Source organism: Myodes glareolus, chromosome 16 (assembly GCF_982192425.1).
Source record: "Myodes glareolus chromosome 16, mMyoGla1.1, whole genome shotgun sequence".
NCBI classification, from domain to species: domain Eukaryota; kingdom Metazoa; phylum Chordata; class Mammalia; order Rodentia; family Cricetidae; genus Myodes; species Myodes glareolus.
The window spans coordinates 73,309,774-73,324,005 of record NC_142041.1 but is presented as its reverse complement, the minus strand read 5'-3'; the positions used below and the strand labels follow the sequence as shown (position 1 = coordinate 73,324,005).

Below are 14,232 nucleotides of genomic sequence, written 5' to 3'. Positions count from 1 at the left end.
GGCACATGGTTGTATTTTACTTGGCAGAATTTGGAAAATTAAAATATGTTCATCATTCTGATGATGCATACTCTGGATTTCAATGGGCCTCTTCTCTAAATTGTGAAAAGTCGGTTTGCATAATTATACATTTATTAGAGTAAATGGTATAATGAGTATACCAATACAAATGCAACATCACAATTCTCTTAATTATATTTTCAGTAAGAAGAAATAATTTTTTGTACAGTATAATTCAAATCACATTATTAAAAGGATGCCAAATAATTCTACAGACAAGCAATTGTTACCACATTTTAAAAGAAATACTTGTACAACAAAAGGAGAATATGAGCACTCTTAGAGATAGCTTATATAATTCTCTACTAACTCTAAATTTTAATAGATATTGAAGCAGGCATAACAGCTTCCGAAAGACATTAGAACGCCGAAAGACATTAGAGCGCGAAAAAAACTGCTGAGTTCGTTCAGCATGTGCAGTACAAGGATCTTTTGACATCAAAATGGATAGCATGAAAGGTGTTACAATGGTGTTGAGGTTATGTTTCTATTTCTGAAGAATATTGGAAGTGTGGATACCATTGAAACCAATAAATCTTCAACATGAACAAGAGAAGTCTCTTGGATGTCTTGGTTGTTGACATGGATAACATAACTTTAAGAAGAGATACAGGAAGCCTTGAAGCAGATGACTGATCCTCCTACTTAGAGAGAAGTTAAGTCATTGTCTGAAAAAGGTGAAGCAAGAATTACCTGGATAAGAAACTTATAAATGCTGCAACTTTGCTCCTTGTTGTGCTTTCTGTGGTAATTCTACAGGTAACAGGAACCAATCATATTTAATTGCATTATATTCCTAAGCCTTCAATTAACAGATGGGTAAATTGGGGAGATATGGTATTCCTGTTGAAGTCAATAAATCTTCTTGGCTACCTAACTGGTCCATATGGCCACAGAGGACCTGCTAGGCCCAAAGAAGAGGGTGAAAAATTTACAAATTATACTTTGGTAGTGCAAGGAATTCCTATTTATGTGAGTCAAGGGACTCACTGTTTAAGTGTAACCTTTCTAATTTACTTATGTATAGTTAAACTGCACAGAATTTTCATGATAAATTTTATATGTTTCACTCATCTGGTTTTAGAGGACAGGAGATAAATGTTATACTTTTCAAAATTCTGCTATTTTGTGAGATGTGGCTTACCAACAAGAAATATGACTAACACCTTGACAACAAAGTAAAAGTGAGAACTCCAGTTTTTTTTAATATCTCCTAAGTAGAAGTCAATGGTGCCCATATAACTTCCCTCAGGAAAATTTTCTCACTCCGAATTCAGATGGCAAAGATATTATTTGTGTAGAACTTGGAGAATTAGTTATAATGTTGACAAATCTATTCAATGTTACAGAGTAGAATTTCATGTCCTATTTTGGAATTTGGAAATTTACATAAGAGTAATTTGGGAAAATAGCAAGTGTCTTACATTTTCCCAAAGCATAGAAAGGAGGTTAAATATTAATTATGGCAAATACATTTTGTCTTTTAGATTAAATTGATGTAATAATTTTGCAGCATTTGTACCACCATATATTATTGAAAGGACCTATACAATGTCACCCTAATAACTATAGTAACACTTGTGAATGCTGTACTCTTTATTCTTGTATTAATTCTAGTATAACATTAAATGTAACTTCAAAAAATTTGTGTATTCTTAAAATAAGACCAGAAGATTGGATTTCACTGAAGTTGTTGAGACAATGATAAAAGTCACCTATGAAGATTCCAGTTCAGAAACTCACTGAAAGAATATTAATAGAGACTGGACTGTTCCGGTAGTAGGCACAATTATCTGAATAATTGCTTGAAATGCTATGACTGAGACAGCTAGATTGGGTTTTTATAAGAAAATTTAGATGACTAAATTTATAAAAACTGTCATAAGCATTCTGCAGAACTTTGGACTCAGCAGAATAAAATAGATAATGTGGTAGTTGAAGAAAAAGTTGATTTGGGATAAATTGTAATCTTACTGGGAGATCAGTTAGAGACATTGGGAGAGCAAATTAAATTAAAATGTGATTAGTATATTTACCTATTGCATTAAATTTTTATGATATAATGAAAGAAAGTATGATTAAGAAAGGGTTATAATGCATTTGTTGAGTCACCCTAATTCTTGTTAGATGATCTATGATTTACAGCAAGAAATTAAGGGACCTATTTATGATAGATATTATGGTAAGCATTATAGATACCTTAGATTTATTCAGATCTATCCATCATTTAATAGATTTCTAATTTTAGCAACTATTTATAATTTTTGCTTTAATAATTTTACTGACTTTAAAATGTATTAAAATATGGATCAGCGACCTGATCCACAGTTAGCAATCTCCACCGGAACAGGTACAGGGGAATAACTACTGAGAGACTGAACCAGAGCCAGAGACCACTGAGGGTCTTGATGTGAATCTGGGACCTTCAAGGGAGTTGACGTGAGTCTAGGACCTCCCAGGAACTAGGTCTGAGCCAGGACCTCTGCCAGTCTGGGCATGAATCTCGGACCTCTGAGGATGTAGGCAGGAACCAGAGACCTCTGCAGGGCCAGGCATGTGTCTGGATCCTCAGAGAGAGAAGGCCTGAGGCAGGACCTCTGTGGGTCCAGGAATTGTCCTGGGACATCAAAGGGAACAGGCAGGGACCTGGAACCTAGGCCAAAGTAAGTGCTGAAGATACAATAGAAGAAACAGGCTCAACAGTGAAAAAAAAACATTAAATCTAACAAAAACTTAACGCAAAATATCCAGGAAATATGAGACACCATAAAAAGGCAAAGTCTAAAAATAACAGGAATAGAAGAAGGAGAAAAAGTTCATCTCAAAAGCAGAGAAAATATATATTTAACAAAGTCATAGAAGAAAACTTTCCCAACCTAAAGAAAGAACAGTACTCAACTTCATATCGAAAAGCAAAAAACCCAGGATAGCCAAAATAATCCTGTACAATAAAAGAACTTCTGGGAGCATCACAGTCTCTGACTTCAAACTCTACTACAGAGCTACAGTACTGAGAACAGCCTGGTATTGGCATAAGAACAGACAGGAGGACCAATAGAACTGAATCAAAGAACCAGATATTAATCCACACATCTTTGAACACCTGATTTTTGGAAAAGAAGCCAAAATATCAAATGGAAAAATGGAAGCATATTTAACATGTGTTTCTGGCATAACTGGATATCAACAAGTAGAAGAATGGAAATAGACCCATATCTATCACCATGCACAGAATTCAAGTCCAAATTGATCAAAGACAGCCAGCCACACTGAACCTTATAGAAGAGAAAGCGGGAAGTACATTTGAACGCATTGGTAGAGGGAATCATTTTCTAAATATAACCCCAGCAGCACAGAGATTGAAAGAAACAATTAATAATTGGGACCTCCTGAAAGTGAAAAGCTTCTGTAAAGCAAAGGATGTGGTCAACAAGGCAAAACTACAGCTTATAGAATGGGAAAATATCTTCACTAACCCCACATAAGACAGAGGTCTGATCTCCAAAATATACAAAGAACTCAAGAAATTGATCATCAAAAGAATACATAATCCAATAATTAAATGGAGTACAGACCTAAACAAAGAACTCTCTACAGAGGAGTCTAAAATGGCTGAAAGACACTTAAGAAAATGTCCCAACATCCTTAGTCATTAGAGAAATACAAATCAAAACAACTCTGAGATTTTATCTTACACCTGTAAGAATGGTCCCACAGGGCAGGAAACCCTGACTGCTCTTAGGGATGGAGAGGGAGGAGGAGAGGGAGTGGGGGGAGTGGGAGGGTGTTGGGAGGAGGGGCGGAAATGGAAACTTTTATAATTTAATAAACTTTGAAAAAAAACAAAACAAAAAACAAAAAAAATCTACTGACAGTCAATGTGGATGAGAACTAACCTACTGAATCTCAAATAAAGTTGGAGAACTGCCTTCAGAAAAAAGAAAAAGTATTATATGTTGAGTGGTCTTAAGAGTAGGGAAATGAATATGTGTAGCATTTAATTATATAAAGGTTTTTTTATGTCTCTAGAAATCTGCCCAAGAAACTAATAACATAGGTTAACTGTTTTAGTGTAGGCATGGAAACCAGCAGATGGGAGAATGATAAAGAAGAACTTTGCATTTATTTTTACCCTTGTTAATGTTTTGAACCATGTGAATATATTATTCACTTGAAAATTAAACAAATGTTAAGATACAGTAACTACTTTTTAGAAGGTGTCCATCTTATCCCTCTACAGTATCTAATACCAGGCATCTGAAAGCATGACTTGGTACCCTCACTAGTTGGCCAAAAAAGTCTTGAAAGTCTTACAAATAGGGTGACTGTTTCTAATCACCATTTCTTACAATTTGTTGAAAACACAGAAATAATAAGCTATAATGGAGTAAAAATTCTGAAGTATTTTCCCATTTAGAAACATTCCCATATCTTTTGTTTACTTGGTTTAAGAACATGCTGTTTCAAAATAAAAAAAAAAATTAAAGGGAGGTAGGCCAGTAACTGTCTCAAAATAAATAAATAAATAGTGGACAAAAAAACCTGATGATAACTTATGCTGGAGAGGTTGTGGGAAAATGGAAACACTTCTGCATTGCTGGTGGGAATGAAAGCTTGTACAGCTCCTTTGGATGTCAGTGTGGTGATTTCTCAGAAAATTAGGAAACAACCTTCCTCAAAACCCGGTAATTCCACCTTTGGATATATATCCAAAGGACGCTCAATCATGCCACAAGGACATGTGCTCAACTATATTCATAGCAGCATTGTTTGTCATAGCCAGAACCTGGAAACAACCTATATGCCCCTTGACTGAAGAATGGATAAGGAAAATGTGATACGTTTACACAATGGAGTACTACACAGCAGAAAACAAAAATGACATTTTGAATTTTTCAGGAAAATGGATGGAGCTAGAAAACATTAGATTGAGTGAGGTAACCCTGAAACAGAAAGACAATTATCACATGTGCTCACTCATAGGTGGTTTTTTAAACATAAAGCAAAGAAAGCCAGCCTACAAACCACAATCCCAGAGAACTTAGACAACAATGAGGACACTAAGAGAGACACACATCGATCTAATCTATATGGGAAGTAGAAAAGACAAAATCTCCTAAGTAAATTAGGAGCATGGGAACCTTGGGGATATGTTGAAGAGGGGAGGGGAGAGGCAGACAGGGGAACAGAGAAAAATGTAGAGCTCAATAAAAATCAATAAAAAATGACTAGAAGAGAAAAATGTATTCTGATTTATCTATATAAGACTATGAGTCAACACAATACATAGGAGGCTGTCTTCATAGTGTGACTGCATAATCTTCAATATAATTAACATAGACTAAACAAATGGGGTAAATGTAGTGCAAATCTAGTAGATTCATTGAATAAAGGGTAAACATTAGAATGAAATAGTTTTTTTTCTCATAGTATCTAGGGTAACATTAGAATGCAATGGTTGTTGGAAGTACATAGACCTTGAAGAAATTTTAGCAAACAGTGATTTTTTTCTGTGATTTGTAGGGTTACTTTTCTTAGGAAGCTTTCGATCTATCCCATGGCAATGGTCACAAGACTATCCTGGCACACCAGGAGCACCGTGAATTATTAGGCACTACAAACAGTACACAATAAAGACTAGAATTGAAGGAATGTGGTGATTTTCCTCAAACAACATATATAATTGATTAAAAGGATTTTGGTATGAGAAACTTGTTTTATCTCCCCAATAAAACTTTGCTTAACACTCAATAAATAAAGCTTTTTTCAGCTATTTATGGTTCATTTCACAGAAACTCTTCCTCCCTGATGTCAGTGAGCCTAAACTTACATTCTGGAGGAACTCTCTTTTTCTGAATGTCCTACATGAATAATTGCAAAGAGACAACTGGAGTTAGAGTTAGGGAATATTTGGGGAGCAAAGTAGAAACCAAGTGCAATGGAAACTTCTTGAAATCTACAGAGGTGTCCTTAGCAAAGCCTCCTAGTAATGAGAAATACAGAACTTGCAATGTCCATCTTAGGTAACCAGTGGAGGGACAGGGACACCAACCAACACACAAAACCTTCAACTTACAATGTGTGCTGGAGTAAAGGTAGAATAGAGCTTGTGGGAGTGACCAATCAATATCAGTTCCAAATTGAGGCCCACATGAGGAGAGTATTCCATGACTAAAACCACCTGGAGGGGCAAAAACCAGAGGCCGGGTAACTCAGAGACCTAGGATAAAACCAAACATGACTGGCATAAAATGCTAATGAAATGATTCCTGTTGCTATTCTGCTCTAGTTATAGACTTGTGCCTAGAATAATTGACATCAGACAGGCTTTATCTAATAGCTGATAGGAGCAGACACAGAAACCTACACTCAATACAGTCAAACACTAGGTAGAGCTCAGGTAATCCTGCTGAAGAAGGGGAGGAAGGATATTGGGAGTCAGAGATCTCAAGAACATGGCCCTCAGATTCTCGGAATTTGGCCGGATTCTCTGACTGTGGCTGGCCCGGGGTCTTTCTGAAAAGCCATTGACTATGACACTGGGACCTGTTTCCTCTGCATATGCTGGATTTTGGGGATCCAGTCTGTTTGGACGCTCGCCTTCCTGGACCTGGAGGGAGGGGGAGGGAGCTGGAGCTTCCCACAGGAGTGGGAGGGTGTTGGGAGGGGGGGCGGAAATGGAAACTTTTATAATTTAATAAAATTTACAAAAAAAAAAAGAAAAGAACATGGCCCTCAAAATCAACTAATCATGGTTTGTAGAAGTTCACAGAGACTTAACTGACAACTACGAAGCCTGTATATATTTGATCCAAGTCATCTGCATATGTGTTGTGAGGGTTATGGTCATGTATCTTGATGTTCTTGTGAAACTTCTACCAGTGGGATCAGGGGCAATCCTTGACGTTTTTGCTGCTTTTGAGAGACGATTTTTGCTACAAACAACAAAATTATATAGTAATTGCTCACTCATCTTTTCACAAGCTACTTATCAGAACCAAGGGATCTGGTAAAGACTAAACCAAAAAGCAAGACTTATTAGCGTTATTGCTTTGTGAATAAAGTGGCTGTCCTTTGCTGTAAATTTTTCACTAAAGGTAGCTAACTCCCTTTCTGTTACACATTTGGGAATTAATTCTCTAGTTCAGAACAGTTTTTCACTCCCAAGCCTTGTTCCTCTCTCTTAGGTAAGTGTAGAGATCTGCCTTCCTGCAATTATCTTTATCAGCAGGCATTTGATCAATGCTTAGGGCCCAGGAATATAGCATCCCATCTAAGATACCCACAAATATCTATGTACATAGAATCGCTACCTGCCAAAGTTGCTGTTCTGGTTTTGCTCCACTTAAAAGATTATTAACTTCTTACACACACTTTCACCTCAGTTTACTGATGACTTTAATTCAGGAAATTTACAACTTCTGTTTTAATCTTTAAGGCTAAGACTAAAACCTTTAAGGCTCTCTAAAACTTTTCCTCCTACTGACTTGTTCTCTCCAGCCTTGATATGAGGGTTTTGCCTAGTCTTACTGTTTCTTGTTATTCCTTGCTTGCTTGATACCCTGGGAGGCTTGCTCTTTTCTGAGGAGAAACAGAGGAGTAGATCTCAGGGAGACAGAAGGTAGGTACCTGTTGGGACATGGAGAGTTTTGGGAGGGAAAGCTTCAGTCATGATGTAATATATTAAAGATGAGAAAATAAAAATAAAAACAAAATTGTTTTTGAGAGAATATATAAGAATGATAAAACTTTCAATTAGCTAACTGTTAGAGAGAGAAAATCCAAATACACAAAATTAGAGACAAAATAGGATATTAAAAACAGATGACAAGAAAGTTCAGAGAGGCATAACAACATATTTTAAAAATCTGGACTCCATCATATCAAAAAACCTATAAATATTGAGTAATTTACAGATATATATCACCTACCAAAGTTAAATCCATAACAGATAAGTAAAAGAAGCAAAATTATAACCCATAGTACAATAGAAGCAATAATTATACATATTCCAACTCCCAATACCACAAGGCCAGATTTACTCAGTGATGAATTCTACCAGATGTTAAAAAATAGTTTAGAAAAGACAAGATGTCCTGAGTAAATTGGGAGCGTGGGGACCTTGGGAGAGGGTTGAAGGAGGAAGGGGAAAGGCAGGAAAAGGTGCAGGGAAAAATGGAAAGCTCAACAAAATCAATTAAAAAAAATATTAATTAAGGCCAATACTTCTATATTTTTTCTGCACAATAAAAACAGAAATAAAATCATATTATTAGTATGGGGTCATATTTACCCTAGTACCTAAACAAACATGAAAGTAGGACAATTTTCTTTACAAAAATAAACACAAAATTTTCCAATTATTTTTATCAGGCCACAATTACCCAGACACTCAAACCACATAAAACCAAAGACCAAAATATAGACCAGGATTCCTATCAAACATAGATGCAAATTTTTTCAATAAAGTACTCACAAAGTATACAGAAAAAGATATCATAAAGATCGTCCACTGATCATTCATCCCAGACATGCAGGCATGACACAAAGTATGTAAGTACGTAAATATAATCCACCACATAAGCAGATTGAAGGAGAAATGACATGTGATTATTCACTGAATGCTGAAAAGGACTTTGACAAAATTCCACACTCCTTCCATGATAAAAATTCTTGAGAGTAAATTAACATACTTCAACAAAATAAAGGAAATTTAAGCAAGTCCACAGCTAGCATCCACCTAAATATGGAGAAAGTCAAAGAATTCACTAATATAAAGAAAAATACAAGGTTATTCACTCCCTCCATACCTATTCTTTACAGTATAAGGAGACTTAGCCAGAGCTTTAAGAAAATTGAAATAGATCAAGGGGATACAGCAGGAAATGAAGAAATCAAACTATCATTACTTTCAGTTGATCTGATTTTATATATAAATGATCCCAAAATCTCCACCGTGGGACTCCTACAACTCATAAACATGTTGGAGGATTTAAAATTAATGTACAAACATTAGTAACTTCAAATGTACAAATGCCAAATGGTCTGAGAAAGAAGTCAAGCCAACAATACCTTTCACAATAGTCTAAAAAGATCGTTTTTTTGTCTAAAAATATCTTGTGGTAACTGTAACCAAGCTAGTGAAAACTGTTTAATACAAACTGTAAGAAACTGAAGAAAGAAATTTAAGAAAGTATCAGAAGATGGAAATATCTCAAAAGATCATTGACTACAAGGATTAATGCAGTAAAAATGGCCATTTTACCAAAAGCAATCTACAGATTATACACAATCCCCATTGAAATCCAACACAATTCTTGCAAACCTTGAAAGAACAGTATTCAATTCTATATATTAAAAAACAAATGTTCAAAATAGTTAAAACAATCCTGAGCAAGAAAATAATTTCTGGATGTATCGCTAATCCTGTTTTCAAACAGTACTACAGAGCTATAGCAATAAAAAATTCAGATGGTGTTGATCAATGAAATTGATAGAGGAACAGATGTTAGTGCATACCTGCTTTTTGATTAAGAATTCAGAAAGGCACATGGAAAGAAAGAAGGAAGCAAAGAGTAGAGAACAGTTTCAGTGCAATGGGGATAGTAGAAAATAGGTGGCATAAATGGGAAAAGCAGTATGTATAATGGAGCAAAGATGTTAAAGTTGGACACATGATGGGTGAAAATGTGAGAGGAAAAAGAAAAGAGTAAAGATAACTAATAGTAAATATTTTGTAAAACCCATATTGAACATTATTGTAGAAACTTTATAAATAAATAAATGTATATCCAAATTAAACAGTTTTAATGGAGTTACCATTTTCAAGGGGATAATCCCTTGCCTAGATGTCAAAGACTATTAAACAAAAGCTCTTTTTCAGTTGCAGAATGCTTTCTTTAAAGTTGTTAATCAATAAGTTCTCTTAGAGTCCTTAAAAAAATGCAGGCTACTATTATTACTCCTGGTTACCCTCTGGTACTTGGTGGTAAGATTATATTGCTGAAGACACAATATACTTGAGTCACATGTCACTGGGAAATCAAGCTTGTACTGACTTGAAAACATTATTCTCACTCTATATTTTTATAGTGTAGTATATGCTAATAATTCCAGCAAAGGCCAAAAATAATCATCAGTTTTACCTAGCTGTATGCCCTGTCAGCTATAATAACAGACCTGGAAGGAAAGGACAATTAGTATAACAGTAACACAAATGTTTTGAGAGTAACCAACTACTTCATAATTGTATATAAGACCCACATTGCAAGCTGAAATTTGTGCCTCATACTGTTTGTTAACTAGGCCAAGAGTCAATGTTAAGGTACAATCATAGGTTTAGATGAGAACATTTTTCTATTGTTCAGATAATTGGGCATAGTGTTATGGTAAATCTTAAATATTTATCATTATAAACACATATCACTCTAAACCTTCATAATGAAAACTTTTTGTTGCAGTAGATGGTGTTTATTACAGTGACCCACATTTATCAAAGAGTAGATAGTAAGAGATTATGGTAAGTTTAGCCATAATTAAAATATCTATATCAGAATCCCCCCTCAATGTCTTAGGGAACATTATGGAAGGGCGTAGAGAAAGAAAGAGTGTAAGAGTCAGAGATAGTAGAGGAAACAGTGTTTTCAAATCATGAGAGAAACCTTGAAAACACGAACTTGCAGCAACTGTTGCTATGTACACAAGACCTACATAAGATTCAATCTGAATTGATCTGTGTGAGTCTCAAGAAACACTGCCTCTATCAGAAGAGCTATTAACAACTCTTGCTGGAGGAAGATTCCATGACTGTACTTTGGAGATGGACCATTATAGGCTGACAATGTTTCTATATAGGGCCATATGTACATATTGGAAGTACTACTAAGATGACTTTGTTGTGGATTGAGAAACAAATTACATGAAGCTGAACTAAAAGTGTTGGTATGATTGTCAAAGAGTTTGATTAGATGGAGTTGGAGTGGACTTCATTTGAAATTTAAAAAATATATTGTGTCCCAATGATGAAAACCATTGTCAAATTTTATAGACATTAAAAAAAATAACATCAATGATCCTCACAACGTTGCAGTCTATGAAATGAGAAACAAAACATAAAAGTCTCATTCCATTAAGTCAGCTTTATCATATTCACACCATCAGCATAAATAGATCAGCAGGTTGTATTTACATATAAACATATTCATAAATATTTTTCCAAAAATAATAATTATAGAAAAAGAGGCTATCCATGTCAGAGTTTGAGAAAACATTTGAAGGGTTTGGTGGGAGGCTATCTCAGAGGGACTAGAGGGAGGAAACTATGAACAAAAGTGAGATAACTAAACCTCAATTAAAACAAAAATAAGATTATATGTGTGTGTGTGTGTGTGTGTGTGTGCATGCGTGTGCGTGTGTGTGTGTTTATATAGGTCATAAACCTAGAAACAATTATGACAGAAGTGGATGTATGACAAGGGAGAAGATTAAGAATATATGTGATAGAAAAATAATGGTCAAGAAGAAGGGGAAATATCCAAAAGGTGAAAGAGAGAATGGAAGAAAGGTAGTGGAGAAAGGACCAATTGATGACAAAATATGAGACATATAGTGCTCGCTAATTTAATGTCAACTTGACAACAAGCTAGAATCTCTTTAGAAGAGGGAACCTTAATTGAGAGATTGACATGTGACAAGTCTGTGGTGCATTGTCTTGATTGATGGTTGATATGTGAGGTCACAGACTGTGACTCGTGCCACCTTTGGCCTTGTGGTCCTGTGCTGTGTAAGAAAACAGGTTGAGGAAGCAATGAAGAAAAAGCTACAAAGTAGCATTCCTCCATGGTCTCTGCATTAGTTTGTGTTTGTAGGTTTCTGCCCTGACTTCCACGGATGATAGATGACAACGTGTAAGATGAAATAAACCCTTCCTTCTTGAGTTGCTTTTTTGGCCATGGTTGTTATATCACAACAATAAAAACCCTCACTAAGGCAAACAGGTATTAAAATGGCACAATGAAACTCATCACTCTGTATTTTAAGCAATTACTGAAAATTAATAAAATTGTATATGATAAGTAATGAATTACCTTCTTTAAATCTTTTTGATATTGCAGGCAGAGTTGTGGGCAAATATTATCAAATTCCCTTGGTACCTTGAAATCTGGATGAGAATTATTGTTCTACTAAACATATTATTACATTCTCAAAAATATTCATTATAGCACTGTGTCTAGTATGAAAATATCAGAGACACTTATGCTCACAATAGTGAGAAGTGTCATTTCAGAATATTTAAGTAATTATACTAGTGCAGTGGAATAAAATTTATTGGACATTTTATTATTCAATATAGTTTTCAATGCACATGCACCACGAGTGATGACCTCTCACAAAGAACTTGATAGTGTTGATAGTGGGTATTTCAGGGAAGAGAACAAAGTTTTGAGTTGAAGTGAAGTATATTAATATCTAAGATCTGTTTTAACTGTATAAGTGTGAGTTTACTAATACAGTTCTTTGTAATTATTACTTATTTCAAGATATTGGGATCACATGAAATAAAACTAAGAGTATAGAAAAATCTAAATACTTTTTTGAAAATTCTTAACTTTCCCAGGTTTTTATAAAAGGCATGAATGTAAGAAAACTAAATTTTATACAGTCTACATTAATGAATATTCATGGGTGCTTTTATTATAACCCCACATTATAGAGAAGATTGTATTTCCTTACAGAGCATTAAACAATAATATTAAGACACACTCTTATGGCATAGTGCCAGATATTCTTATGGATAGATTTACCTGCTATGTTGATCAGGAGTGATGATCCTAAATATGAATAGTACACTTGGAGAAAGGCTTCTGCAAACTGTGAGGCATCAGGAAGTTCAGCATCCAAAATATTCTCAAACCTGGACACATTCTCATTTTTTCCAGTTACTAACAGAATAATCCCAGTTATAGAAATAAGACAAAGAATAGCTATCTTCATCAGACTGCTTATAGTCTGAGCATGAACCACTGTTTTCATCGACCAACCACTGAGAATACCAAATGACCACAAGGCAGCCAAAGCCAGACATTTCTTTGGGAGCTCTGGAGCAGGACACCCAGAATAGAAAGGCTGAATTAGATAACTAGCTATTAGAAGGCTTTGAGCACCAATGCCTAGTAAATGAACAAAAAGTTTTATCCAAAGACTCAGAAAAGCAGCAGAGGATCCAAGAGTTCTCTTGAGGAAATAATAAGATACTCCACTCACAGGGAAGGTGGTTGCTAGCTCTGCAAGACAGAGAGCATTCATCATGCTCAGCAGGCCACCCAAGACCCAAATACTCAGACAAACAGGGATGTTCAGTGAAGAGTATATTAATACTCCTTTAGGAGTCACAAAAATCCCTGCCCCTATGGTGGCACTAAGCAAAAGCATGTTTCCATTGATGAATCCTACCACTCTCAAGAGTTGCATGATTTTTTTTCTTTTTCTCTCTTTCAAGTCTTCAAAAATAGAGCTCCTTTCTATTATTTTTCTGTCAGTAACTTCAAAATCCAAGGTGTTTCATTGACTAAAGTATCTTCTTTATAAGTGCTTTTTAAGTTTAAACTTAATTTGGGTTTGAAAATCATTAACTTTTAGTTGGGTGGTGGTGGTACATGCCTTTAATCCCAGCAGTCTGAAGGCAGAAAAAGGCAAATCTCTGAGTTCAGAGTCAACCTGTTCTACAAAGCAAGTTCCAGGACAGCTAGAACTGTTATAATGAGAAACCCTGTCTCAACAAACAAAAGCAAACAAACAAGAAACAAAATAGCAAAACCTTAATTTTAACTTCCTTCTAAGACCACAGATAACATACTTCCTTTTCATAATATTTAAAATATTACATATGACATGGACCAAGTTACTATATGCAAGAGAAGTATATTCAGTCATTGTGTAAGATACTTTTGTTGGTAGAACACTACACTCTATATAACCTGTTTGCTTGTTGCACTAAAACCAATAAATGGGAGGTAATTGGTGGAAAAGAAAAAGAAGTTTTTCAGTAAAAGATACTGGAAGGATTAGGAGACATCTAATATCAATTACTTCAAAAAACAGACATACATACATACTAATCAAAACAAATAAACAAAAACAAAAGCACACAATGACAGCACTTATGAAAGAAAA

At 35.1% G+C, this 14,232-nt stretch overlaps 1 protein-coding gene across 1 annotated transcript in view; it reads right to left on the bottom strand.

The window, feature by feature from the left end:
• LOC125390890 (solute carrier family 7 member 12-like) overlaps nucleotides 1–13,631 on the bottom strand; it is a 39,233-nt gene extending 25,602 nt beyond the window's left edge. Inside the window, exon 1 of the mRNA XM_048420045.3 lies at nucleotides 12,864–13,631. Coding sequence (XP_048276002.1) covers nucleotides 12,864–13,530 — 667 coding nt within the window. The 5' untranslated portion in view covers nucleotides 13,531–13,631. The remainder of the gene's footprint in view (nucleotides 1–12,863) is intronic.
• Between the last annotated feature and the right edge of the window lie 601 nt (nucleotides 13,632–14,232).